Source organism: Miniopterus natalensis, chromosome 19, assembly GCF_054644295.1.
Source record: "Miniopterus natalensis isolate mMinNat1 chromosome 19, mMinNat1.hap1, whole genome shotgun sequence".
NCBI classification, from domain to species: domain Eukaryota; kingdom Metazoa; phylum Chordata; class Mammalia; order Chiroptera; family Miniopteridae; genus Miniopterus; species Miniopterus natalensis.
Genome location: NC_142099.1, coordinates 6,597,699 through 6,625,690, shown reverse-complemented (window position 1 = coordinate 6,625,690; position 27,992 = coordinate 6,597,699). Strand labels below are relative to the sequence as shown.

The window sequence follows — 27,992 nt, the reverse complement described above, 5'->3', positions numbered from 1 at the left end:
ACATGGGCTCCAAACTCACTTATGAGGCCCTTTCCTTGGCTTCAGCTGTCTTCACAGTCAAGTGGGACCGTGTCTTGGCACAACATAGATGCTCAACAATTAAAGCATGTTGTTGAGCTGAGCCCCCCCCCCGCCCCCGCCCGCCCAGAAACATCAGCAGCTCCTAGAGGGAAGAAAGTGGGTGAGGGGACAAGACTCCTCCCTGATGCTGACAGGCTACCTCTGCCCCAGAGTGGACAACCCAGGATGGGCTTCACTCCTTCCTCCTCCTTCCCCTCCCCTCTGAGCCCCCAGCTCCCCAGGAGGCACCCCAGGCCACAGGAGCCAGCTGACTGCAAGAGCTGCACTCAACCACTTAACTAGAGAACACATACGGAGCCAAAGAAGAGGTTTTCTGGGATCTGCCACTTTGGAGCTACAAATCTCAAAATAAACTTCCAGTCTCAAGGTCCTAGACAATATTGGAGAGCTCAGCTCCTCACGCAAGGGCTTGTTGTGGGGCTTCCAGGCAGAGGGTCAAGGCCAGAGGCTCAGCGAGCGCCTGACCTGCTCCTCCCTCCCACCCCACCCCCAGTCCGCCGCGGTAAAGGGAGCCCGGGGAAGAGTCACTGATCTGGGAGTCATGTTCTGGTCTGGAGGGGCCTGCTGGGAGTCGTGTAGGCACTTAATCGCACCTGCTGTGTGCCCAGCACTGGCCAGGGCATTTAAATGACACCGAAGCTGTGAAAGGGCGTTTTCTTACCAGTACTGATAAAGCTACCTGAGGGTGGCACACTGGGCTTAGCTGTTCAGGGCTCATGCTGCAGATGTCAGCAGAGACTGGGAAGAGAATCCAGGCACCCTCTCCCTCAAGGCTTCTAGATTCCCTGGGCCTCTAGCAGGACAGCTTCCACCAGCCTGCAGAGCCAGGTCTTCTTCCTTCCTCAAAGTGGCATCACAGGCTCTGCCCTCTCACCCACAGTATCTCACCCAGGGTATCTCACCCATGGTATCTCACTGCATGCTCTGTTCCCCATGAGGCCACTTAGATGGAAGGCTCCTCTCCTCTCATTCTATTCTCAGCTGTGTGTGACAGGACAATTTTGAATTTCTACTGGCCCTTGGAGGGGGGTGGAGATGAGCTTTAGGAGCTCGAGTGTGGGTGAACAGCCCTTACTCTGAGGGGCCTGCCCTCCCCAGAAGGCTCCCCCCTTCCCTGGGCCCCTTTGGTGATGACCTTCTCTCTTTCCCAGTGGGTGGGAGGTGGTGTGGATGGTAATGAGCAGAGAGAAAGGCCGAGAAGGGGCTGGGGGGAGGTTTGGATGGGAGTCAAGGAATTCCTGCGCCTGCTGCTTGCACAAGGGGCCCTGAGCTGCCTTTCCTGAGAGTTCTTTGCAAACCGAGGCAAGTCTCATTTGAAATCGGGCCAGTTTCACACAGGGCTCCCCCCTTCCCATGCCCAGCCCCTGCCCCATCTCTCCCTTCCCAGCACCCCCATGCAGGTGTCTAGGGAAGAGAGGGGAGCTTGGGAAGAACCCAGGGCTTTTAAGGGGGTGGGGTGTAGATCTATGTTTTGTACATTGCTGGCCGGCCTCTCCTTGGTATTTATGAGCTCCCAGGCGAGGCATGGAACGTGTCTCAAAGAGGCCAGGCCTAGAGGGCTTTGGAGGGAGCATCCAATCCCAACCCCGGGAAGGGGGCTTGGTAGGGCAGGGACCCCCTTCCTCCCAGCCAGTGACCAAATGGGGTAGGCTGTTCCCCAAGGGGCCTGGGTAAGAGGAAAAGAGGGAGCTAAGGGAGAAGGAGAAGGAGGGACGCTTGGGAGTGGGACCATGGGGCGGGGCTTGGGGGTCTGGAGGCTTTTAGCACTTGGGCTGGAATCAGACTGGAGCCAGGCGGTGGGCGGGCTGACGGCCATCCTGGGCGGGTGGCCCAGGTTCTGTGTGAGGCCAGTGGGCGTGCTGCAGGGATCCTGGGTGGTCACTGACCAGCCTAACCCCAAGGGGGGGTGGTTCCCACTTTGCCTCCAGCCCCTCTCTCCCAATGGGCGGCCCCGCATCAGATAGGCTACACATGAGCTTCCTTTCTCTCCCCACCACCTGTCCTGGGCCCCAGAATGAGCCGGAAGCCAGATTTGCTTCCAGTGGACCAAAATCTACAGAACCGGCTCTCTGCCTCCCTCTCTCCGCCTGCCTCCGTTCACTGCTTCTTGCTCTCCCCACGTCTCCTCTCCGAGTCTCTCTGGGTCATATTTCTGTCATCCTGTGTCTATTCCTGTCTCTCTGTGTGTCTATGCCTGCCTTATCTCTGTCCCCTTATCGGTGTCCCCACCCGGGTCTGTTGGTGTGTACCTGTCTCTCTCCACCTTTCCCTCTGTATGAACCTGTATGACTGTCTTTCTCAACTCCTTCCCTCTCCCCGTCTCTCACTTCTCTTTTCTGGCCCAGTGGCTCTCTCAGTCTCTGTGTGTGCTCCTCTCTGTATTTTTCTTGGTGTGTGTCTTTGTTTCTTTTTGTCTCTCTCTTTCTCTTTCCTTCTGTCTCACACCTTCCCCTGCAGTCCCGGCAGCACAGTGCAAAGTGCGCTCAGCTGAAAGAAATCAGAAAAGCTGAGCCCCCCCCCCAACTCAGCCATGCACAGTTGCATGACTCTGTAGGTCACTGTCCAGCTCCTGGCCTCAGTTTCCTCACTGTTGAAACAAGTAGGGTGGAGATCTAGCTCCCTCTGCGGGGGCCTCTCCCTTTCTCTCTCTCTCCCTGTAGCACACTCCACACACCCTGCTTCCCTGCTACCTAAGTCTGACCCTGAGGTTAGCACCTTGGCATCCTTCGGTCCTCAGTGGGAAGGAGTCTCTGATACTGCGCCACTGGGCCTCCACAGGAGGACTCCACTCCTTCACCCCCTTAAACATCAGGGTAGACAAGGTCCCTTTCTGGGGCCATGTCTGGGATACAAACCAGATTAGCTCATCTCTCTAATCCTCTTTGTGCTGGGGCCTCTGCCAGGCAGGGACACCCACAGCGCAGAGCGAGGGTGTGTGTGTGAGAGTGTGTGTGTGTGTGTGTGTGTGTGTGTGTGTAGCTTCTCAGAGAAGCAGGACCAAGGTTTTCCTTTCTGTTCCACCTTCCTGCCTGAAAAGCCCAAATCAGCAGCCTTCACTGCGTAAGAAACCTCATCAGGCTGGAGCCAAATCAGGGTTTTCATAATCCCAGCCTGCCCTCCCCCCCTCCTCTCCTGCAGCCTCTGGCCCCTTCTGCACGCACGACACATGGCGTATGTGCGCACAGTCTCCAGTCCTTTCGGGAGAAGGCTCCTTCCATCCGTCCCTTCTCGAAAAGCCCGGGGCGTCAGGCAGGGAAGGGGGCGGGGGGGGGGGGCAGTTCCTACGCTTCACACTCCAAGCTGGAGGCCTCCAGCCCCTCTCTGAAGTTTCCTTTGGAGAGGTCTTTCCTGGCTGATAAGATCAAAGTATTCCCGCTGCCAAATCATTACCTTATTTTTGAGGCAATTACAGAACTTATTGTATCAATTAGCCGGGTCCCTCCAGCTGCAGCCATTTATCTCTGTCCGGGGCTTGCATAAGAAAGGGTCTGCGGGCCGGGCCGGCGGGGCCCCGAGGGGAGGGCGGGGAGCGGGGCGCCGGCCGGCCGCTCGCTCGGGGACCCGCAGGTGGAGGGCGGGCGGCGGGCGCCACGCCCGAGCGCCCGCGGGGCCGGGGAGGGCGAGCCGCGGGGCCTGCAGCGAGGCCCGCGCGGCTCGGGCCGGGGGACCCGGGCTCCGGCGGGCGGCTCGCCCGGGGCCCGCGCGCCCCGCAGCGGCGTCTCCCGGGAGGGCGCGGCGGGCGGGCTGCACCTCCGCGCAGGAGCCGGCGCGTCGGGCGCGGAGCAAACCCGAGCGGCGCGGCGCGGGGGGGGAGGCGGTCCCGGGGCGCGGGGGGAGGAGGCGGTCCCGGGGCGCGGGGGGGGAGGCGGTCCCGGGGCGCGGGGGGGGGAGGCGGTCCCGGGGCGCGGGGGGGGAGGCGGTCCCGGGGCGCGGGGGGAGGAGGCGGTCCCGGGGCGCGGGGGGAGGAGGCGGTCCCGGGCGCGGAGGCGGGGCCTCTGCTGGCCCGCGCGGGTGGCGGGCTCGGGACGGTTCTCACGCTGTTTGGTCTCGGGACCCCTTCACACTCTTAAAAAGGACCCGAGGCCCCCAAAGGGCTTTTGTGAATGTAGGTTATGGCTATTCGGTATTAAAAAGCAGAACGAACACAGGAGTCAAGGAAAGCACCCCCCGTGGTCAACATTAGACACATTTTTTTGTTGTTTTTTGTTAATCGCCCTAGGATTATTTTTTCCATTGATTTTGAGAGAGAGAGAGAGAGAGAGGAGATCCATTTTGACTGGGAATTGAACCCGGGACCCTTGGGTGGGTGGACGGATGCTCTAAGCAGGAGACACACCTGCCAGGGCAGCGCTAGACAATTTGAACAACAAAATAGTGTCGTTCTGAATGATAACCCCAAAGTGTAAAATATGTATGAGCCCATACTGATATACATAAAGGAGTAAATAAATACATGGGGAGAAGACACAAATCTCCCATGCAGAAGAATTCCAAATACTTTATGTAGCTCCTCCGCCCTTAGTTAGGTGGGGTGTGGCTCCCACTCCTAACTGGGCCACAGGCTGTGCCTTCCTTCCGAAGAGCCCTCACACGAACTGGTGCCCTGGGGGGCGCGGCAGGCGCGGGGTAAGAGGAGATGGACGGGGAGGAACCTGCCAAGCCTCAGTCAGGTGATCAAGGTCAACATCAACGGTGATCGCCTGTCCTGTCGACCGCAAGTACCCTTGATATGAAGTGATGAGGGTGACACTTGACTTCTGTGCTTTTCCTCCCCCTAACCCCAGTCTAACCATAAAAAGCAAAAACAAAAAGCCTGGTCGGGTGGCTCCGTTGGTTGGAGCGTTGGCTTGTACACCTAAAGGTGGGAGATTTGATTCCAGGTCCGGGCACATACCTAGGTTTCGGGTTCCATCCCCAGTTGGGGTGCATCTGGTCAATGTTTCTCTCTCCCCCCCCCTCCTTTGTCTCTAAAATAATCAATAGAAAACATATCCTCTGGTGAGTATTAAACAAACAAATGAGTGCAACTGTTGGTTAATTTTATCTTATTATGTTCTTTATTGACCACAAATCCTTAAATTTCATGTAGTCAGACCTATCAGTTTTTGCCCCTTGGTTTTGTGTTTCTTGGGTTTTATTTGAGAAGGATCACAAAAATATTCCCTTACATTTTCAATTCGCTTTGTAGTTTTATATTTTATACTTCAGCTTTTATTCCATCTAGTTTGGGTTTCGTATATGGTTCAAGGTCTGACTTTTCTTTTTTCCATATAATGAGCCAACCTGTCTCTGAATTTTTTACATTTTTCTGTCCATTAACCAAATACTCCTGGCCTAGAAATTAAGTCAATTTTTTTCAACTTTGCCTCAAAACTTTTTTCAAAGCTAGTTATCCTCCCTTGTCCTTCCCTAATCCCTAAACTTCTTGAAAACAGAGTCTACACTCTCTCTCCATTAAGGAGAAATCCAAATTTTGCTGTATTTTTTTTTTTTAATCTGAATTTTCTTAACTCCTGTTTATTTCTTAGTCTGCTATAATGTGGTTTCAGTACTCAGAAGTATATTTGGAATTGTTCTCAGTATCATCACAAAATGTCTCCTAATGGCCAGATTTAGTGGCCAGTGTTCATCCCGTATTTGCCTAACTACTTGGTTTATCTGTGTCCCCGCAAATATTTATAAGTTGTGTTTTCACTTTCATTCATTCCTGGCGCAGCCTCTTCCAGTCCCCAGGGGCCCAAGCAGTGTGTTCAGGGGTTGGGCGAGGCCGTGCGAGGAACGGTCCCTGAGGCTTGAGCAACATGGTAAATGGCACTCTAGACGCTTCCTCAGTTCAGGCTCCTGGTGGCCACCAAATAGAGTCCGTGTTCTTCCCCCCGGGGCAGGCCACCCCAACCCAGACCACACCCCAACCCAGACTGCTCACCAGCCCTGCCGGGGCCCCCGTGACTGCCCGCGTGTTCCCCTGACCTGGAAGGCCCTCCTGCTTCTTCCCCTGCGAGCACCTACCCCTCCTTCAAGACCAGGACAAATGTCATCTCCTCTGTGAGACCCTTCCTGACTCCGGCGGGGTTATTGTTATGCCAGAGCTTGTTCCTGTTTTTAGTATAATCAGCACCAGATACCAGTCCACGGAACGCCGTGCTTGGTGCTTGTCTGTCCTGAGGGCTGTAAGTTCTCCCTCTAGCCCAGTGCCTAAGTCAGTGCGTGGCCCCGTCGGAGCTGTCGCAGGCCGTCTGAAGGAGCGGGGCCTGTCCCCCTCCAGTGCTGCCTCTTGCTTGCTTGCGTGCCTCATTCAGGCTTGTTCTGTTCCCTATTTTCCAGCAAAGGCGGCACAGGAGGAGCAACATATTTTTGAAGCATAATTGAACTGGCAAATGAGTAAACGAACAAATGCGTGTCCATAGACTCCTCCCGACCCGCACCGGCTCTGGGGCACTGTTCCGGGAGCTGCTAACAGTCATTGCTGTCGCTTGCCGAGTGCTTGCCCGGGCCCTCCCTAGCCTGAAGCTTCTTTGCTCATGGAAGGCTCCCAACAGCCCTGTGAGGGGGTTGCTGTGATTTCCCTTTCACTGGTTTGGGCTCCCGTCCATGTCCGAGGCAGGGACCGTGGCTTTGCTCCATTCTTTGCCATCGGGGAAGTGACAGAGCGTCTGCCGACACCATGGCCTCTCAAGGGCGCCCTGTCCCAGGGAGGTGGGGGTGTGGTGGTGCCCCTGGTGCGGAGACAATCGCAGCGACAGAAACACCAGGGGGCGCAAGCAGCTCAGCCTTGGGAAGGGAGCGCGCAGCTTCCCCGTGGCGGGCAGGCCTCCCGCCGCTGTGCCTTTCCCCAGGGCAGCAAATAGCCCGGGTCGTGCTCCCGGGGCCGAGAGGGAGGCTGGCAGAGGCCGACTCGCCCAAGGCCGCGCAGGGAATGACGAAGCGCTTGCTCTGACCTGTTCTTGCTCGTCCCGCTTCTGCATCTCCACGTCCCGTGTACAGAGAGTGTACACATGCCCCTACCCACGCGAGTCAGTATCCTTTCCCGCTGTTTATTTAAATCGGTGTCTCCAGACCCACAGATTTCCCTGCTCTGCTGAGCTTCTTAGATGCTTCGGGGTCCCGTCACCCATGTGGGGCACCTGCTGCGTCCCGCCCGCACTGCCCTGAGATGTCACATCTGCCAAACTTGTTCCTCCTTAAGCTGTAAATTCTAGCCTTCAGCACGAGTGGGTGCTGAGCAAACGCACTGCATGACAGACAGACAGACAGGCGCAGCACGCGTGTGGGGGGGTGTCCTCAGCATAGCTCAGGGGTCTGCAAACAGCAGAGGGGAGTAGTGAATGAGTATTTAATAGTTTGACGTTTCTGTCCTGGTCGCCTTCTTTCATGTTTCTGTCCTGCGGGGGCTGCGAGCTCCCAGAAGGAATGGAGAGGGTTGGGGGGGGGAGCGAGGGGCAGGGGCAGGGGGCAGAGCTTTCCCATGCACAAATGAGGCCTAAACAGAGAATGAGAGAGACAGACGCCAGGACCCGAGTTAGAGCAGAAGGAAAGGGAGCCCTGAATAGGAGCCTTGTGTGTGGCCCAGTGGTGTTGACTCACCGAGACTCAGGGGAGGGAAAGCTCACTGGGGATGAAGAAGGGGCCTGTGTGCTGCGGTCACCCCCCCCCCCAGCCACCCTGCCACGCCGAGGACGCCCTGTCTGCCGAGGCCCCACAGTCCCGGAAGGCTTTGATTTGGCTCCGGTGGGCCGGGGACGAAGGGGGGGGGGGACACCGCAGAGACGCAGAGACCGGAGAAGGGTGTTTTTTCAGAATAAAAAAGGCCCTTTGGGACAGCTGTGTGTTTGCGCCCAGGACGGGGAGGTGTCCCTCCCACACTGGCAGGTGGGGCAGGTCAGACTCGGGACAGACGCTCATGGCTTCAGTGACTCCCTTGTCCACACCTGGGGAGCAAAGGCTGCCTTAGGAGTGAGTGCTTCACAGAGCAGATGCGGGACAGACAGACAGCGGGAGGGAGGCCCAGCCGGGGAGCAGCCTCACCTCAGCCGTCCAACCGGTTCAGAGGTATGAGGACAGGATTTTTGTGGCGACGAGCGCAGACAGCCCTAGGCCAGTGGACAGAGGCAAGGTGTGGAGTGTGGGGCGGCTCAGGTGAGATCCGTGCCCAGGCGTCGTGGAGAATCAGGTGAGAGGGAGGAGCTGCTTCTAGCTGAAAGTCTCAAAAGCTAGCGAGCTAACTAGTGGATTCGGGCCTAGGTACCCGGCTGGCAAGGAGCTAACGTTCTAAACTCCCCGGATGTGTTTCCCCATAGTTTAGGCTACAGTATGGCCAGTGGGAGGAGAGTGGACTTGAAGGTCAATTGAATGGCTTGAATTCCAGTGGTGCCACTGAAGCAGCCTGCTCTGCTGCAGGACCCCGGGCCATTTTCTGTGCCCCAGGAAGCCTAACTACCCCATGGGTCAGGTAGGAATAGTTGTATTGGTAAGTGGAGTAACATAAATAAAATATCCAGTTGAGTATGGCACCGAATAGCTTACCCAGCAAGTGCATGTACCCCCCTTTAGAGGGCTTGACCGTGACCAAAGGGAACAGTCGAGTGGAGATGGAGACTGAGGTTGCAGGTTTACCACGGACTAAGTACCCTAGGGATCCACACGCAGGCCCAGCGGGCGGCAGGGGAGGGGAAAGGAGAGGACTGAAGGGAAAGTTGAGCGGCGGTTCAGCCTGTCCTGCAGGGTTGGAGCTGGGGGGACCCTTGGGCACTCCCTTGGTTAGGTCCAAGGGGCCAGGCCTTTACACTCCACGTCAGCCAGGCTTTGGATATGTCCGTGGAAGATGTAACCTTGGTCAGTTCGCTGTCAGTAGCCACAGTCCCAGGGAAATAACCCTTCATTCCTGAAGGGGACCTGGGTGTCCGCCATGTTCGGTTAATGAGTAGGGCTCTTGTCAAATTAAGTAGGTGACACCCCAGGGATAAAGCCAATCTTGCTGAGACTCTTCCAGTAACTTCTCAGAGCCAACCACTTCAGCTGCGTAGACAGAGCCACATGACACCGTGTCCCGTCCCACCACTGCTTTGCCAGGACCACCTTCAGTAACCCCATGCGCACTTTAACCCCACTGCTATTTGAGTCATCTAAGCTAACTTTCTGTGTTAATGTTCTGCCTCTCCCAACTAGACTCTTCAGCACTGTTTCCCATAGTTGCTGCCTTGGTTTCTGTCTTAAATGTTTAAGGAACACCTGTTGCTGGAGGGGAATTCCTGGTTAGGTCGGATAACCCACTCCTGGGGGAGGGTGGTTAGGGTGAGTGGGAGGAGCAGTGTGGTGCTCCACTCTGAGAATCTGCCCAGACACTTATCTAGAGCCGCACCTTAGCCTGGAGTCAAAACCTCCAGAGGGCCTGGAATTAGCTAACACCCTCAGGACACTCTCACTTGGGAAACCGGGGAGGGGAGTGGGAAGGGCAGAGCTGGGATTTAAGTCCGGGCCCTGGCACTTACTAAGGGCCTTGTATAAATCTCTGGTCTCAATGACTTCATCCACACACCGGAGCCAATACCACCTTACAGCGCCCTTGTGAAGGTTAGTGAGGTAATGTGAGTGTGGAATCATTACGCGCTCGACCCAAATAGACACTCTTGAAGGAGTATCACTGCCTTCTGACAAAAAAGATTCAGGAGCTTAAGGCAGCATCTTGGGTCAAAGGCAAGGAACAGTCCCTGTGAATGAGCTAACTGGTGAGGGCTATGGTCACTATTTCTCAGAAGGTGATCCTCAGATTACCGGCATCAGCGGGCCCCTAGGCCCATCCCCTGGAATCCGCATATTTAGCAGGCTTCCCAGGTCATACTGAAGCACAGTCAAGTTTGGGAACCACTACCTGCCTCCTTTCTCTTCTGCTTTTACCAAAGAATTGGCCATGATATGCAAGCAGGTGGCTGGATATATGTTTTCAAATAGTTTTATAGCAATTACAGTGAAGTGACTCCTGTGGACCAATGCTCACTGCCTACCTCTGACTCATGGGTATGAAAACACATCCAGTGTTTCAAAAGACATTTGAAATTTTGTTTCAAGTACTAAGCACCAAAGCCTCTTTATAAAACACACAGACAAGGCAGCATTGCTCTCAGGCTGTTATGAGAAACCAGATAATGCCCAGTGTTTGTTGAAATGATCATTAATTGGCTTAAATGCTGGAAACTGAAGATATGTAAACATCCACACTGTTTGAAAAACTTTTGTTCATCAAAGGATTTTCAAGTGCTTTTGTCTGGCTACGGCTTGCCTTTACTAACAATGTAGCAGCAACAGCACTGGACCAGGAGACCTGGGCGCATTAGTCACTGGTAGAGTGAGAAGCAGGGCAAGACTGGGCCTTCTGAAGTTAGGGTACAGGAATCGTGGGTGGCTTCAGGGCCTGGACCCTGTGAAGCCATCAGCCAAATTTGCATACAAGCATATCCATTTTTCTAGGGATAGAGTCTAGCTTTTCTTAGATTCTCAAAAGGTCCAGAACCTCCAAATGGTTTAAAAATTACAGACTGGTATCAGGAAGGCTTTTGCCAGCTCTAAATTCTAAAGAAAACCAACGTCCAGCTCCTTTTGGGGTCTAACTGGATGGGTCGCTGACTTCATTTGGCGTTTTAAAGCCGTGACCGAATGCTCCCCTCCACTCCACTTGCTTCTTCCCGGAACAAAACAGGCCCTGTTGAGCAACATTCTTTACTTTGTACAAACAAGACTATTTTTCCCCAGACAGTATGATTTAACTTGTTTTAATGCAGTCTGCTATAAAAATGGATGAAGACTTGTACATGGTGCATTTGCTTTACAAATGTTAATGGCTAGTTAATGCCTGTGCTATGTGCTGCACACTGTTATAATTGACCAGTAAATGTAGCTTTTGCAACATGGGTTAAATACCAAAACTGTGAATCATGGAACTTTTACTCAGCACACACAACCTACGGCAAACTTAAATACTAATCTATAACACCTAACTGGATTACTGGATCCATCGCAGTATTGTGCTTATTTATCTCAGAAGATAGGCAACTAGCAAAAATACACATTTCTTTTTCATTTCCCCACCCCCATATTACACTGTAAAAGAAATACATTATTCAGTGCACTTCCTAAGAAATAAACTTCCTCATAATCTCTCTCTATATATATCTATGCCAAGACAAAGGAAGAGCACAATGCAACCTTTAAGATTACCATTTAAAGCAAGAGGTAATAACACTCTGGGACTCTAGCCCCTCTATTTAGAAAGTTCAGCTATTTTATCATCAACACCATCATTTGGCTAAGCGTGGGAATAAAGCTCAGTGCATGATTGCTTTGGGCAGTTTAAGATACTCCCTTCATCACTGGTAGACTCCCTGGAGCATTAATAGCTTTTAATTTTTGAGTATTGGTTTTAATCAAACCATAAGCTGTGGAGACACCAATATGCTCCTCAGTGAGTTCTACATTAATTTCCATCACCTGCCCATCAACTCATGGGATTAAGAGGAAATAGGCTTAAATGATAGCAGGAGGTCAGGGGCTGCTGGGTAGATGTTGGCTACGAGAATGCATGAGGACACCATCCCTGGACACCGTGTATGTGACGTCCATCCCCGTGGACACAAAATCATATCACCACACCAGAGACGGGTTATGGGCAGTCGTCTGGGAGAGGGAGATGGTCATTATACTCTACGGACTTTGCTGTACAGGTGGGAAAGTCTGGAGGCTTTTGTCCTCACAAATTTGCCATGATGAAAGTGACATGTTTCTAACAAAAGAGATTGCAACTCAGAAGCTCATGGACTAAGTCCAGCTGCAGAAGTGTTTAACTAGCAGTGTTTAAACTTTTCTTGAATCAGTTCTTGATATTTAAAAATGAGAATGTTTCTCATGAAAATTTGGCTTTTATAAAAAGTTGAGGAGCTGGTAACCCTGGCCCAGCATTTAGCTGGACTGAACAGGAGTGGACAGGCCTTTAAATGGGGCTTGGGCACTCCAGTTTGCTATGCCTCCTACCACTCCCAGCTGTCTTATACCACGGGACTGAGTGACCCGTCTCACCCATTTACGGGGCCAGTTGAGTTTTGTGACACTGGGGTTAGTTTGGCTCTGCCTTTTCATGAATCTGAGGACCTGACTTCATTTGGAATTTCCCCCACACCCTTGTGACACAATTGCTCCTTTGACTGACTGGGTTCCAACTCATCTAGTTGCTTTGGTAGGTAATCTTAACATGCATTTCTTACTCATCCTTTATGCTATACTGCAAACTCCAAAGATATAATCACATTAATAGTTGTGTTTAAATGTGTGTATGTTAAACATGTAAAGGAGTGTGAATCTATACAGGGATATGAATACTTCCATTTAGGCAAAAGTTAATTTGGTTCCACAGATACAGACACCAAGTGCTGGCAGCCTGGAGAATACGTGTGACAATTTGGTCAAACCTATAATTCTGACTCATATTAAAAGAGTGGATTTTAAGTTATTGCTTTTTGATTACAGAATAAAGATCTCATCCTGTTGCAAAACTTTTACACAGGACGAGTAACCAGCTCCTATTCAAGTAACAGCAGTCGGAACCAGAAGCTCCTTACTCAACAGTAGATGCCTGAAGACACTTTCTGAATGGAGATGTGACTTCATCCTATTCAGGAATTTATGCAGGAAACTGGGGGTGCCTTAATTTTTCAAGAGTACAAGAAAATCAGCACCCCAGCTACTTAATGCTCAGGAGGGCTTCTCACGGGCTCTAAGCAGCTCTGATTGGTGGCGAGCTCACACCCACCTTTAGGATCCCCACGCTACTTATGCAGCTTTAGGATTAAAAACAGCGAGAGAGGATTAAAGCAGTGCTCGTTTTTTGACATTCAGAATTCACAGAGGATCCGTCTCATTTTCTGCAATTAAACGAGCCGTTTTGTGTTTCTGCTGCAGACTCACATTCATTGGGCGGTCTTCTGTCAGGCACTTTTAAAACATGTTCATCTGGAATGAAAATCTGCAGGAACCACTTCTGCATAATTCAAAATGAGAGTGATTCTAGTCCCAAAATAGACAGCGAGTCACCACCTGGTACTCAGTTAGCTCCCTCCATCACAGCTCGATGGTGACTGCTGAGCTTGAGACGTCTCTGAGGTGTCCTTCTAGCTTTCTAGTACAAAGAGGTGTCATAAAAACCCAACTACTCAGTTTCTACTTAAAAAAATACAAAAAGGTGGAATACACTAAATGTATTATACAGATGGTTTCAGCTACTGTCAAAATAAATAATATGATCTGACTCAACGGTCTGACTCCGGCTCTTGGACAAAACCTGCTGGAATGTCACATGTGGAGACCCCCGCCCCAGGGACTAGCTGCTGGTTGGCAGAAGTATCTCCACATCCTTGCCGTTGGCCACAACGGCATTGGAAGAGCAGCTGCTCGCAAGGTCTTCTGTGGCGGTCACAGAGGACGCCTGGGAATGAGTTTTGGTCAGTGGAGTAGTAGTGGATGGGGAAGGAGTGAGGCCAGGTTTTTTGGGTGGGATGGGTGGAGGGTTTCCTCTCTCGGCTCTGGGGATGGTAGGGGACTTGATCCCTGGAGACAGGGGACTTAGAGGACTGGACACTTTCCCTGGAGTAGGTGAATGGCTGGTGTCACCCCTTGGGTTGGCAGTGTTGGCCAAGTTTCGATAGTCTGTGCCGAAGGGAGAGCTGTTGGGTGAGACGGGCTTGATGGGCCCCTGCTGGCTGGTGAATCTGGAGAGCACCTGCGTGACCGTGTTTCGGGCCAGCTGCTTGGCGGCCGAGTTGTCTATGAGGGTGGGGGACAGATCCCTGGATGGAGGGCTCTGCAGCCCACTGGCTTGTTGGTCCTGATCCGCTTGGGACTGAAACTTGTGCCGAGCTGCATGGAACCGCTGGTTGATCCCTACTTGGTAGGATGACTGGTAGCCGGGGCTGCTGGCCGAGGCCCCCAGCAGGCGCTTAGTCAGCACTGGTGAGGAGCAAGGGGAGGACGTGAGAGAGGACGACGCAGTGCTGCTGGGGGACAGCGAGCTCCCGCTGGACGGGAGCTGACTCGGCCCTGGGACAGGACTCTCGCCTCCCCCGGCACACCCACCATTCTCCACGGCTTTCTCATGGGCCATGCCCACAGACTTCTCTCGAGGAGGCGCCTGGTTTTCCACACTGCTGCCTAGAACTGATTCCTTGGTGGCTGGCACCTCTGGGTCAAAATGACCATTGGCTTTTGCATAACAGTAAGTAGGAGTGGTGGGGCCGGGCAGCCCAGTGGCTGTCATCTTGGCTACACCGCTCCCATGGGTTCTTTCTGCCTGAAAACTCTCCGTTTGGCAGAAAACAGACATGAGCCTGGGAGGCTCAGTCCCTGTGCCTTTAGACGTGGTCACTGGCTTCTTTGATTGCTCATTAGGGCTCCTATGCTGGTGAGAAGCTTCTAGATCCCTCACAATCTTCTTCAGACTTTCCATCTCTTCTTTCAGAGTTTTGGTTCGATTCTCTTCTCGGTTCAGTTTTGCTCTCAGTTGCTCTCTCTCGATGTCAAACTCAGACAACTGCTTCTCCACCTGGGCCTCAGTCTGCAGGCCTCGCTTCCTCTCGGCCGCCAGCTCTTCCTCCAGCTCACTCACCCGGCCCTTCTCCTTTTCCAGCTTCAGGCTCAGCTCGCCCGCCCTCTGGCCCTCCTCGGCCGCCTTGCTGCTGGCCTTCTTGCACTCGAGCACCAGCATGGACGAGAGCTGCTTGTGGCGGGCGCGCTCCTCTTCCAGCTGGCCTGACAGCTTCTTCTGCTCCTTCTCAAACTTCCTCACTTGGGACTTTTCAAATTCCAACTAGAAAAAAGGCCACCACACATCTTGATTAGAAAGCAAACAGACATACTGAAAAGGTATTGCAAGTACAGTGCCCTGGCCAGCTGTCCTCGGGACACAGGATGACATGTGCCATGTGCTGAGGTCAGATGTTCTAAAGTGTCAGAACATCTAACAGCAGAAAAGCACACACTGTAACTTAATCTTTCTTTGATGACTTAGGAGGCACCTTGAGTTCTTATAAAGCCTCAGGGTTACTGGTGGGAATCTGAAATATCATCGTGTTTCAGGTGTGTGGAAAGTTCAGAGGATCAGAAACAACAGAACACAGAGCAGGGAGCGGGGAGCGTGTGAATGAGACTCTGTGATGAAAGCCGCCGGAGACGGAGCCTCTAGCTTCCGCAGTAACTCTGGGCTTCCACACAGACGGACATCAGTAGCTGCATGTAAATCATGCTTTTATACAGACGCAGTCTGTTTCACTCATCCTCCCAGCCCCATTTAAAGGGAAGGAACCCTTTTAGCCAGTACTTTTCACACTTGAGACCCATTAATGGATGGGGAAACCAACTGAGTGAGTCATGACCAGAACTTTTAAAAGATAAAGTAGAAGAGGAAACACCGACGTGTACTGTAAGGATTATGTACGATTTCATGATATTTCTGTCAGGCCTGTGTGTATAACTGGGCTGTGATGTAAGATGTATTTCTTACTGGGTGTCCTAAGGCAGAAAAAGTCTGAGTGTTCGAAGCTAGTGTTCCCCACAGGCTATCTACGGAACAGCAGTCCCACAATGAGTGATTTGTAGCAAGAAAGGTTTTATGAATACAGATTTGCTGAACCCAGAATAGCCTGCCTTTCTTGAAGACGCAGTGTGCTTCTGCATGCTGAAGGGTCTAAGAAACTGGCAATAGAAACGGCTTAACTTTGTTTAATCAGCAGTTCCTGGGCGTATCTGACCACAGAGCCCTTTTCCTAGAGCAACACCAACTCGGCCACAGCACGGTGTCCGAGGAACGCTGGTCCAGGCGGACGCTGCTGTGGGCCGCCCCTGATTACCTGCTGGGTCAGCCTCTCTCTCTCCTTCTCCAGCATGTAGGTGACATCGTCGCCTTCTGCAGTGTCCTGGGCATGCCTCTGCCTCTCCTCCTCAAGGTCGAGGATCACCTATAGAGAGTTAAAAATCACTTCCAGATATCAGGGAACCACACTTAAAACGCAATCAATAAATACTAACTGGCCCTCTGAGTAAGCGCCTAAGACGGTTTCAGAGTCAGACAGACAGGCAGGGCCTGGTGAGGGATCAGGAGCACGCAGCCTTCAGCAGACAGGCAGGAATTTAGGTAGCACCTGGGAGGAAGGGAGGGGCTGAGAGCTATGGGACCTGGCAGTGGCGGGACTGCAGAGAGGCGGTAGCGGACAGAGAACGAGCCTGGCTCAGTCTGTGTTTCTCAGAAGTTATTTATCCCAACTTTATTCTACACCAATGTGGGCAGCCAGGCACCTGCTGCCCGGGCACGAGCCAGGTTACCCTCCGAAGACACAGAATGGACAGGCTCAGGGTTCGGGAAATGTGACAGAGGATGGGGTGAGGAGAGGGGGTTATGTTTGTTTGGGGAAGATGGTAGGGAGGAGAGAAAAGGGAGGTGGAAGTAAAATAACAAAATCCACATCACTCAAAGAATCTTACACTGAAATACAGTATGAAGGAATTCGGAATTATTTCTAACTTTTTTCTTTCCCCAATCACCCAGAGCCACAAATCACCCCAACGCTGCCCCTTCCCTGGGCTCGACAGCCAGCAGCCCTGCAGCACAGCTCAGTGACTTCCTGTCTGAAGTGGGAAAAGGCCTGCCTCCCAAAGCAGGATGCTGTGAAGACTTTCTTAGAGGATTATGTGCCCTCTCCCCACTTAGAGGCAACTAACTCAAACCCACTGACACATTTTAAGTTGGGGCATAAATGTCTTCAGGTTACTTCAGTAGTAGGCCAGAGGTTAAACTTTTCTGGGTCTTGGACAGCTTTGAGAATTCAATTAAAGGTAAATTTTCATTTTCTATAAAAATGCATAAGCTTTTGGAATCCTGCATATTTTTAGGGAGATCGTGACACATCTGAGGCCCATCCATCGTTGAGAACCTCCACGCTGGCCTTTCATTTGGACTCTGTGAAGGGACGGAAAATCCACGGGCGAGACCTGAGCCTAAGCCATTGTTGGATGCGTTTTAAGCAAACGGCTCTTGAAGGCAGGTAAGTAACCATAAAAGTAAGCTAAGGCCCGTCCAGCTGCAGCTGCTCACCCCGTGTTTCAGAATGAGTGGCTTCTACCAACTGTGCTGATGCCCGCACCCCACCCCACCTTGCTGGCATAAATCTAAGTCAATGGTTTTTTAAAAAAAGCACATTCTAGCCAAGCATGTTTTACAGGCCAGATTTCAGCAGTAAGCGACAAGGCTGGGAGTATCATCATAAGCGCTGGAATTCCAGTGGGGTGAGGAAAGCACAGGTTTGCCTTCCCAACGAGGGCTGTAAGACCCAGAGCCACACACACACGTCAACAACCCTCGCGAATGTTTATGTGGTTTCATGAGAAGTAAAATGCAACAAAACTCAACACTAGAAATAAATGAAAAGAATGTAATGGCTTACAGTCAGGTAAATGCTCTCTCTCTGGCTCATTCCCCGAATACCTGTTAATCTTTCTATTTATCACGTAAGTAAGCAAACAGAGAACGCTCCTTTTAGCCACAAGCTTGGCCACACCCCAGTTTGTTGCCAAAGTTTGAGTGATTGAGAGCAGAAAAAACATACCAAGTGTTTGGAGTGCCCTATCAAGAAGGAATGCTGTCTTGGACGTGTCTGGCACACTCCCTAAATTTAACATTTGCATCAGCCTGTGTTTTCTTTCCTATCTCCTGGCTCCTCGGTGAGCCGAGGGGCTGTTTGAGACCTGTGGAACCTCTGACTGACTGACTGTGAAAACTGGCAGCTGACAAGGAGTGTCAGGCATTATTTATAAAGTCTCCCCAAGAGCTACGTGGCCCGCGTCGGCAGGCGAGCCCACCTTGCGGTGCCTGCTCTCGGCGGCAGCCAGCTGGGACAGCATCCGCTCCTGCATGTTCCTGCACTGCTTCATCACCGCCCTGAGGATGGACAGGGGGCTGGCGCACACTGGCTGCTTTTCGCCTTCCTGCTTTTCCTTCAGCGTTTCAAAGTCTCTCTGCAGCGCCATCAGGGGATCGCTGATGTTGTATTTCCCATAGCGTTCTTCGATGAACGTATCTCTGTGTTGGGCCTGGAAGAGAAAACAATTGCATTTTGCTTTTGAAAACGATTGAAGAGGGGAATTTGCTAGCAGTTATACATTAAAGGTGGTGGGTTAGTTTGAATATAACCTGCCTACAAATCAGATGGGGCCACCTAGATGTAGAAACGACATCAGAATGGGGGCACAGTATAATAGTAACGAGGTCAAATACTTATAAAGAGCTAACTACGTATCAGACACTGTTCTCAGCATTTATATTAACATTAACTTATTTAAATTTTACAACCCTATCAGGTAGTGATATCACCTCCATTTTGTAGCTGAGAAAACTATTACGGAGAGGTCAGGTAACCTGCTCCAGGTTCCTCATCTAGCAAGTAGTCACACGGGGATTTAAACCCAGGCAGCCTGAATCTAAAGTCTGTGCCCTGAAGCCCCACACTCACTGCCTCTGCTTATGATGCTTATATTACCCACAGATTATAGCACTTGCATTTCTAAAATATGCCAAGCATGAAAACTGTGAGTTGACATATTTGGAGACTTATCAAGGTGGCTGTAGATAAGTAAAGCATGCTAAGAATGGTTCACATTATAACCCAGGAATCCCTGTGATTTGTACATACGGAACCTCACCCAGTTGGTGGGTCAAGAGGGCAGAGATACTTGCAACTAGAGGTGCAGACAAATCCCTCCTACCTGCTGCCAAACCCCACCCCCTCTTTAGTCTCTGCTACAGGTGGCTCAGCCGCTACCTTCCATCCTCTCTGCGCCTGCAGGGGTGGTGAGCTTTCAGGATGAGAGAGGAGCAGGGAGTGCAGGCTGGTGCTTGGAGTCTGGTCTCGGCCTTTGGGCCTGGGTGTCCAGTTGGGTCTAAGGATCAGGAAGGGAGTGGAAAGATATTCTCAAGCCTCCTGCTTCTCTCATTTCTGATGGGAAGGGCCTGAAGTACTACTTCATAGGAGCATCACCATATACTATGTGCAGGCGGACAGAGCGACCTTAGCAATTACTTTACCACACAGACATTAAAGTTTCCTGAGACATTTTTACAAAAAGTGTTAACATAGCATTGAAAAAACTTTCTCAAAAATCACAGCAAAGTACCATATTAATTTAAACTTTCAAATCTAGTTACGAAAGTTACTGTCACTGATCAATTAAAAGTTTTCATCAGGAGCTATATTTTCTTATAACTACCATTCACAAATAGGAACCCATCTGAAAGGGAAATTCACAATTCAATGGCTATGCTTAAAACAAACAACCCTAATGAAATAAAGCATGGGGTTTCTTTAACAAAGAAGTTTCAGTGCTGAAAATCTGATGCCTCCTTTTTCCTTAAAATGTCCAAGTTCAAGACCCAGGAATCACAGCCTGTGCTACTAATTTGTGTTGGTATCAGTTTGCAAATGTTCAATGCAGAGCTAGAAGCACTGTGTTTTACTTCTGCCTTGACCGAAAGATGACATTGTTGGAGTCTCTGGAAAATGTTTGTATACTGGAAATAGGTTAAAGGGGGGAGGGACTTGAAAGACAGAGTCACAGATAGAATCCTTTTTTTTTCAGTTCCAAATTAAAAAGGAAATTTTCAGTAAAATTTCAAAATAAGCGCTGGTCCATTTAGAATGGAGAAAAGACCAATTCCTGAATTGCCTATTTATATTTTATTATATTTCAAAATCATGGTGAGAGTTAAGAAAAAGCTAGTTTTCAGTTGTTTTTTTTTTTAATTTTAAGGACACACTTTTTTTAAAAAAAATATCTTTAACTGATTTCACAGGGAGGAAGAGAGACAGAAAGAAACATCAATGATGAGAGAGTCGTCATTAATCAGCTGCCCCCTGCACGCCCCTGACTGGGGATCGAGCCCACAACCGGGGCATGTGCCCTGACCGAGAATCAAACCACGATCTCCTGGATCCTAGGTTGATGCTCAACCGCTGAGCGACAGCTGGCTGGCAGGGCACACATTTTTTAAAAAGTTGATTTTAGCAAGAGAGTACGAGGGAGGGAGGGAGAGAGAGGAACATTAACATGAGAGTGAAATATCGGTTGCTTCCCACATGTGCCCCCAACCAGGGATTGAATTTGCAACCTGGGTATGTGCCCTGACCAGGAACCGAACCCAGGACCTTTCAGTGTATGGGAGACACTTCAATTGAGCCACACTGGCCAGGGCTTCAGTTTCATTTTAAAAAGCAATAGTGTCAAACAATCCAGGACTCATCAATGTTTTCCTTTCACCAAGAACATGTTTCTTTATGTTCAAGTATAAAGAGATGAGATTGATAACCTAGGATTCAATGAAAGTATCTTCTATTTATAGCTATTAATGTCCTAAGGCAAATCCATGGTTAAAAAAATGCTTGGACAAAGTAAGTAAGAGGGGAAAAAAGACTTCAAGAAGTTGAAATTCCACTTTTCTGTCTCATTTTTTATTCATGGTTACCATTTCTGCGTGATTAGCGATGGCAAAGGAATGATTATTGGCACTGAAATTGGTTTAGTAGGGCAACTGCCCTGCCCCCCACAAAAATACCCCGTAAACCTGAATATTTTTATGACCTTTCTTTTTCAGGACACCATGGAGAAAGAGGGACGAGAGCAGCAGCTGGGGATACAACTCAGGACCTTGACGTTAGATCTGCTGAAAACCGTCTCTCAGGTTTGAGCATATAGTTAACTAATCCTGAAAAATATGACTTTTTAAACCCACACTGTTATTACCCTGTATAATTAATAAGCACCATGAGTTATGAGTAGTGGATGAGGAGCTTGTTTGGTGAGGTCCCAGACCTCTGAGACAGTTGTTAAGCTGTCTGTTTTCTCTTGAAGTCTCACAGTAATTCCACAATCACTTGCACAGTAATTACAAGTTGTACAAAATTGGTGGCTTTGCACATAAATGAAAAGAATCTGCGGAATAATTTTAAAAAGCCTCCTTGTCACAAAACAGTTCATTTAAATACATTCTAATATGGGAAAAGGGAATTCAAGGTCTGCATTTATTATACCAAACACTGGATCGGAAAATGGGAGACAGAATACAGTATTTTTCAACCAACTTAGCCTCAGTCAGGTGAGTTGTATGGATGAGCAGTTTAATAGCACAAATAATGACAATGACAATAACCAAAAACTGGTGTTAAGAATTGAAGAACAGAAGAGCTTTGCCAGAGGGGGCCATTGATTATCTATTGCCGCATAACAAACTACCCCAACATTCAGCAGCTTAAACAGTAAATGCTTTTTTTCTCATAGTTTCTGAAGGTCAGGAATCTGGGAGGGGCTGGGCTGGGTGGTTCTGGCTCAGGGTCTCAGGAGGTTGCAGTCCAGCCACTCACTGGCCAGCACTGCAATCATCAGAAGGTAGACTAGGGCTGCTGGGTCCACTTCCAAGCTTACTCGTGTGGCTCTAGGCAGAGGCCTTGGTTCCTTGCGTGTTCTGGTGCCCCACAGAGTAAGTGATGAGAGAGAGAGAGAAACACCAAGACGGAAGCCCCAGTGTCATTTATAACAATCTTACAGTGACACACCATCACTTCTGAAGTACTCTGTTGGTCACACAGACCAACCCTGGTAAATGTGAGAGGACCACATACATAAAGGTGTGACTATCAGGAGGTGGGGTCATTGGGGGCCACCTTGAAGGCCTGGCTGCCACAGATGAGTGACTCAATATGCTACCGCTATTTATATCTCAGGTGAAAATTTGGTAAAAACTGTCAAGGCTGAGTTTTAATACTTTAATGGTATTTCAGCTATTTTATTAGAAAATTATAAATGATCTTGGGGAAGCAATTCAGTTATACAGCTGAAACCAATCAATTTCTTGTAATTTCATCATTTTCACTTCAGCGACAACATATGCTTTAATTGCACAGAAATTCCTACATTGTCTGAAAACATAATGCTCTTTAATTTCAGACAACAGGGAAATAATGGGCTGGTTAGACAGATTCGATTACATAGGGTGTTACTACAGCAGCAAAACACAGTCGTCGTCCAGTACTCATTTACTTTTACTGTCCCCACTGAATGAAACACCACTACGAGAGCTTCACATAAACCACATAATACCCTTGGTGTCTGCCATGCTTGCTCTCCAAAACTGTCAGCTTTGCTATGACAAACTCCAAAAAGAAACATGAAGCAGTCCCAATATTATTTATACTGTTATAGGAAATTAATCTCTATTTAAAAATTTTTTTTTTAAAAGTAGGAATTATATAACTTAAAAAAATATATATTTATTGATGTTGTTCCACTTATTTATGCATTCATTGACTGATGGGGGATTGAAACTGCAAACCTTGGCCTATCAGGATGATGCTTTTACCAAATGAGTACCCAGCCAGGGCAGTTAATCTCTTTATTCTGTGGACAACAATCACCAACAGGAAAAGTGGTTCCATGTCTAAAGGTGAAGAAATCAGGTCCATTTACTTGAGATTTATATTCAAATGTAAGGCTTCATTTTCAAGACTCAGGCTGCTACCATAACTGGATTAGAATGTATCTTTGCCATTTACTGCAAATTCTGAAGTGATACTTTAAAAAGTAATCAGCAATATAAACTGTGTGTCTTTAAAAGTATGAGAAGCTCTATGTAAGAGATCAGAAAGACAAAAGAGCATGATTCCAAGATGGTTTTGTTAATGGCACCAAAGGCATGTTCAAAGGAATCCTTTTCACACACAAGCTGAATCTATTAATGTTCAAATAATTTAGATCCTGGAGTTCTTGATAAACTATAAATAGAGCTGCCTGAACAGGAAATAAAGCAACCGTTCTGGATAAAAATGATATCATTACAAGGATACCTTTTGTTCTGGAAATTCCTTCTCACTTGCTGATTTTAATGTTTTACAATTGATAAAATAGGATTGCACCTCACTTAAACTGAACTTTAATATTTGAAAAATGGTACAAAATTTAACATGGGAGTAAAAAGCGAATATTTTCATGATTTCACAAGTATTTCTAATATGTTACTGAAAGTCAGTGCTCCTTCCACTTACCCATAAACGCTATATTCTCAAATCTAGCCTTTTTAATGTGTTTATCTATTTAATAAGTTTGGCTCTAGAATCCAAAAGAATTGGGATTGGATCTTGGCTCTACTACTTTCTATCTGTGTTACCTTTAGCAATTCCATTACCTTCTCTGTGCTTCTGATTCCTCATCTGTAAAATGAGAGCAACAATCTACCTACAGAATTGTTATAAAAATTAAATGAGTAGTGTAAAATGCTTCCTGTAGTGCCTGGCACATAGTTAACACTATTATTTAATAACCAAGTTTAGAATATAGGTTTTTCCTTTATTTTAGACCCAATGATGAAACTCACCCCTGCAGATGTAAGATTCTGTAAAATTGGATCAAGGCACGAAATCTTCATTTAAAAAGCAAAATAAAATCCACCAATTCCCAGATAACTCCAAAGTAATACATCACTAAAAATATTTCGGGAACCTGGATAAACCAATAACTACCTATTCATTTAGCAGTCAGTCCCGAACAGCTGTGTGACATTCTACACAATGTGCTCATTTATCTCTTGCATTACGAGTAAACATTTCCCATTTACCTTTTTTCTTCCTGCCTAAACTACAAGCAACTTGAAAAGCACTCCTCGTACCTACTCCTTCTTCCTGCATCTTTTATTTTGCCTGATGCCCAAGACACTTCACAGATGCTCACTTTTCAGCCTCTTTCCTGATGTCTCAGCCTCTCCTTACTCTCATCATTTTTATTAGGTATATTTCGCTGTTAGTAAAATCTATGATTTACTTAATATAATCACGTAAGGTAACATCAATTTATACATTCAGCAGTGACTGAATAGAATGAGCTTCAGAGATTCCTTTTGGAGTCGGTTTGCATCCACAGATATTTCTAAAAGCAATTATTTACATAAGAACAGATGATCATTTATTATTATTTGACTCGAATACACGAAATTCTTTGGAAGTTTAGTACAAATAGCTACAAGTGTGGTGCTTCTAGCTAGTGGGGTGCTTGTTGATAGGAAGAGAATGTGGGTAAACAGCATGATGTGGCTACTTCAACACTCAAATTCCAAAGAGCCCTGTGGAAACTTCTGGTAAAATGTGTTGAGGGTTTTTTGGTCTATTTTTTTCTGTATATGTGGTTGAAAAAAGTTACATAGACTCTGTGGACTGGGTCTACAGCTTTTTGAGGTGGGAAAAAATGTGTAAGGGATTCAACTAGTCCTGAACAAATTAATGCTCTCCACATAAATTAAGGATTTTAAGTACAATTTTTAATGACGCATTAGGTCCTAACCTCTCTTATTCAGGAGACAACATGTCTCTTAAAATGAGAGTTGACACCTGCCGTATCTAGTTTTCACTATGTGTCCCCGCCAAATGAAAAACAATAGAATAGAATGAAGAACCCAAAAGTCTGACTCCTGAATCTATGATTTTAAACAGTTTAAGCCATAACAAATATGTAAAAACTAAAAGTAACAGGGATCATCAGTATAATTATTTTAAACTAACAAATGTGATAAAAGTCTGCAAACTAGAAGTTCAGCCTAACATCAAATATACAACATAAACAAACCAACAAATCAAAACCTCTCTGTGTTATCAGGGTTAGACAACCACTGCTGAAGTCAGGGAAAATTTTCTGGACTATGGATGACCCACAGGGCACATCCTTTGGATGCTTCTGCTGAACACTCAACTTGCTAGGTACTAAGTATGCTAAATGACACAGGCGAGGACCTGGAGATGTGATTTAACTAAAGTAAGATTCTGTCCTCTGCTCCCAAGGAGCTGAACAGTTATTTGCCAGATGAGTCTAAGGCCTAACAGCAGAAATAAACAAGTTGGCTTTGCTTGGTAAATGTTTTTGAAACAGTATCATTCATGTTTAGAGGAACACCAAGTACAGTTTGTTTGGTCAGAACTTTCTAAGCTTCAGATCTTACACTCATAAGGAAAAGGAAGGAAAAGGCCAGCCCTGGAAGTGGGCGGGCTCTGGCAGATAAATGGGACTATCAGCAATTTAATGAATCACAGGAAACACCACAAGGCTGGGGGGCACACAGTCCACACCATCTCTGAAGTCCATAGAGAGACCCAGCCTGCAGCCTGCAGCTGTGTGTGATACTTGGAGTAACTACAACCTGAAAAACCTCCTTTACCAGTGACGTGCGCAGGCTCTTTCGCTCACTAAGTAGTAACAGCACAGAAACGAACCTCAAGATTAAAATATTACAAAGAGCTCACAGTAAAATGTGAAGGGATATCTTCCTCCCCCATCAGGATTCTGTGGAGGGAGATGTGTAATTGTGGGATGGGTCTTGACTCTAAACATTTGTTTCAAGCAAGATCCCTCCATTACAAACAGCCTGATACTTCAACAAAACATGGCAGGAAACAGGCTATTCAAATGTGAGGTCCTGGGAGGAGGGTCCCTTGCTTGGCTGAGAAGAAGTGTTCACATTCAGGTTTTTAAGTAACCAGGAGCAAGGAGTCAGCAGGGTAGAGGGGGTGCAGGGCTACACAGAGACAGGGTAGAGTGAAAACAGAGGACCCGTGTGGTTTGGACAGCCACACCACAGCGACAGCAAGAGCGAGATGTCAGGGCAGGCAAACAGCAAGGCAGTGCTAATCACACCCTAAAGACAAACGGTAGAACAGAATATCTATGACGACACAGTAACAGAACAACCCCATGTCAACTTAGAAAGCAAACAGAGGAAGGGGGAGCTGATGGAGATTGTGTGAAAGCCTAAAACAAAAACAAACATTGGAGAGACGGGAGCAGCAAATACATTCTAAAAGACAGAGAGCAGGTATCATTTAGACAGATGCCCACTGAGGTCCTTAGCTGAATAGTCTGGGAAACAGTATTTTTTGTACATATCTAGGTAGATGAAAAAAGACAAGCAGTATTGTACTCTTCAAAAAACTACTATTTTCTCCAGTGTTCCCAAAGTTCCCATCACTAACCAGGCAGGAAACGCAGGTGACCGCATCCCAGTTAGAAAGGAAAGGACACCGAGGCAAAATGTCAGTTGAAAACTAAAATATGATCTTTGATTTTTTTTTTGGACAAATGCAAATACATAGTGAACAAAGGTCCACATCCCAATTACTTGGTACCTTTTACTACAAACGTGGAAACAGCACAAAGCAAAGGTTTCCTGTCAGAAGAACAAACTGTTCCTTCTCAGCACAGGGTGGCAGGTAGAGAATGTCACTGAGTAAACCATCAACAACAGTAAAAGTTATGAAACTATACTACTATCGTTAAACCCCTTTTCTAAAAAATATGGATTAATAAATGGCGATCTATTTTGAGCCTCGAACACATTCAAGTTTGACTTAAAGGTCCTGTATTTATTCTTTCATATGACAAAACATTTCTTTTTTTTTTTTTTTTTTTAATATATCTTTATTGATTTCATAGAGAGGAAAGGAGAGGGAGAGAGAGAGATAGAAACATCAATGATGAGAGAGTCATGGACTGGCTGCCTCCTGCACGCCCCCGACTGGGGATCAAGCCCGCAACCCGGGCATGTGCCCTGACTGGGAATCGAACCCTGATCGCCTGGATCCTGGGTCGAAGCTCAACTGCTGAGTCACGCCCAGCCGGGCGACAAAACATTTCTAAAGAACTCACTAGGTTCTAGGTACTTGGGGTGCAGAGCTGAACAAGACTGTCCCTCATGGTGCTAACATTTAGTGAAAAAAAGAAAGACAGAAAATGTACTGGGTACAATAATGTGAGACGTTCTATGTATGAAGTTTCCAATCAGTAGAAACAGAGACTTCTGAACTTAACACAACCACGTATTCATTTCTAGGCAGCACATTCGATATTGAATTAGATTTAAAAAATTTTTTTAGGTTATGCATTCTTAGAACTCACTGGGCACAGCTGGCTTTCTGAGGCAGAAGCTACTCTTTGCTGTTGTCAAATGATGGGATATTACGAACTAAAGGTATGAAACTGAAAACAGGAAAGATACTTTTGGAGGGTTGCAGGTCTCCTGCTATGATAATAGTTTCTTGAAAATTTAATCATGTAGCTGCTCATATGCATGTCAGCTTTATTAATGAGTCCCTGACCCGTGACAGGATCTGCTAGGTATCCTGTACAAAAGCAGAATTTGAAAATAAGCGAAAAATTGACTTTTTGCTTTTTTGGGGAAAAAATCAGGGATATGGAAGTAACAAGATCATGCCCTTCCTAGGCATGCTATGCTTGTCTACACTCCTTTATATTTTAGAATTAACACAGATTATGTGAAAAGTATAAACTACTTAGAAGTAATGACAGTTCAGCTTCCTGCTCTCCCACTGCTCACACTATATTTCTAACAAATGGTCTGACTATACAATAGAATTCTACACAACCATTAAAGACTGACTGGTCTTTGTGTCACATTCTCCAAGATATAGTAAGACAAATAAGACAAAGAACAGTGTGCATAGTAGAAAAAAACCGTTGCAACCAGTGAAGCCAGAAACAGGTCTCACAAACCCTCCCTTCTTTCTCCCCTGGGCTCCCTTGGGAAGGGCAGGTGCTCCCTCAAGGGTCTGCTGGGGAGAGCAGTGAAATCCGTGAGAGGGAAGCACCCGGGTCAGTGGGGCGGGGACCTTGGCAGAAAAGAGCCAAAAGAAGAAAAAGAAGCTGGGTATAAGTACGGCTGTTTATAAACCGCGTGTTTATGAAGAGGGCCGTGTGCTTAAGGAATTAAGCATCTCCGCTCCAATCAGGAGAACACTGAGCCCCGTATAGAACAGCTGACTCTTTTGTTTTTAATGCTCACC

At 48.0% G+C, this 27,992-nt stretch overlaps 2 protein-coding genes across 8 annotated transcripts in view; one reads left to right on the top strand and one right to left on the bottom strand.

Annotated features, from left to right (window-relative positions):
• ST7L (suppression of tumorigenicity 7 like) overlaps positions 1 to 21,170 on the top strand; it is a 98,365-nt gene extending 77,195 nt beyond the window's left edge. The window contains exons 15-16 of one of the 3 annotated variants that reach the window (XM_016223338.2): positions 17,005 to 17,156; positions 20,756 to 21,170. In XM_016223338.2, the coding sequence (XP_016078824.1) occupies positions 17,005 to 17,156; positions 20,756 to 20,813 (210 nt within the window). In that variant the 3' untranslated portion in view covers positions 20,814 to 21,170. Of the gene's footprint in view, positions 1 to 12,594; positions 13,215 to 17,004; positions 17,157 to 20,755 lie in introns of those variants that run through there. The other 2 variants (XM_016223336.2, XM_087827600.1) reach the window with 2 other exon arrangements.
• CTTNBP2NL (CTTNBP2 N-terminal like) overlaps positions 10,832 to 27,992 on the bottom strand; it is a 41,770-nt gene continuing 24,609 nt past the window's right edge. For all 5 annotated transcript variants that reach the window (XM_016223331.2, XM_016223335.2, XM_016223332.2 and 2 more), the window contains 3 exons: positions 17,971 to 18,201; positions 15,966 to 16,073; positions 10,832 to 14,926 (listed from right to left, as the gene is read on the bottom strand). In XM_016223331.2, coding sequence (XP_016078817.1) covers positions 13,445 to 14,926; positions 15,966 to 16,073; positions 17,971 to 18,201 — 1,821 coding nt within the window. In that variant the 3' untranslated portion in view covers positions 10,832 to 13,444. The remainder of the gene's footprint in view (positions 14,927 to 15,965; positions 16,074 to 17,970; positions 18,202 to 27,992) is intronic.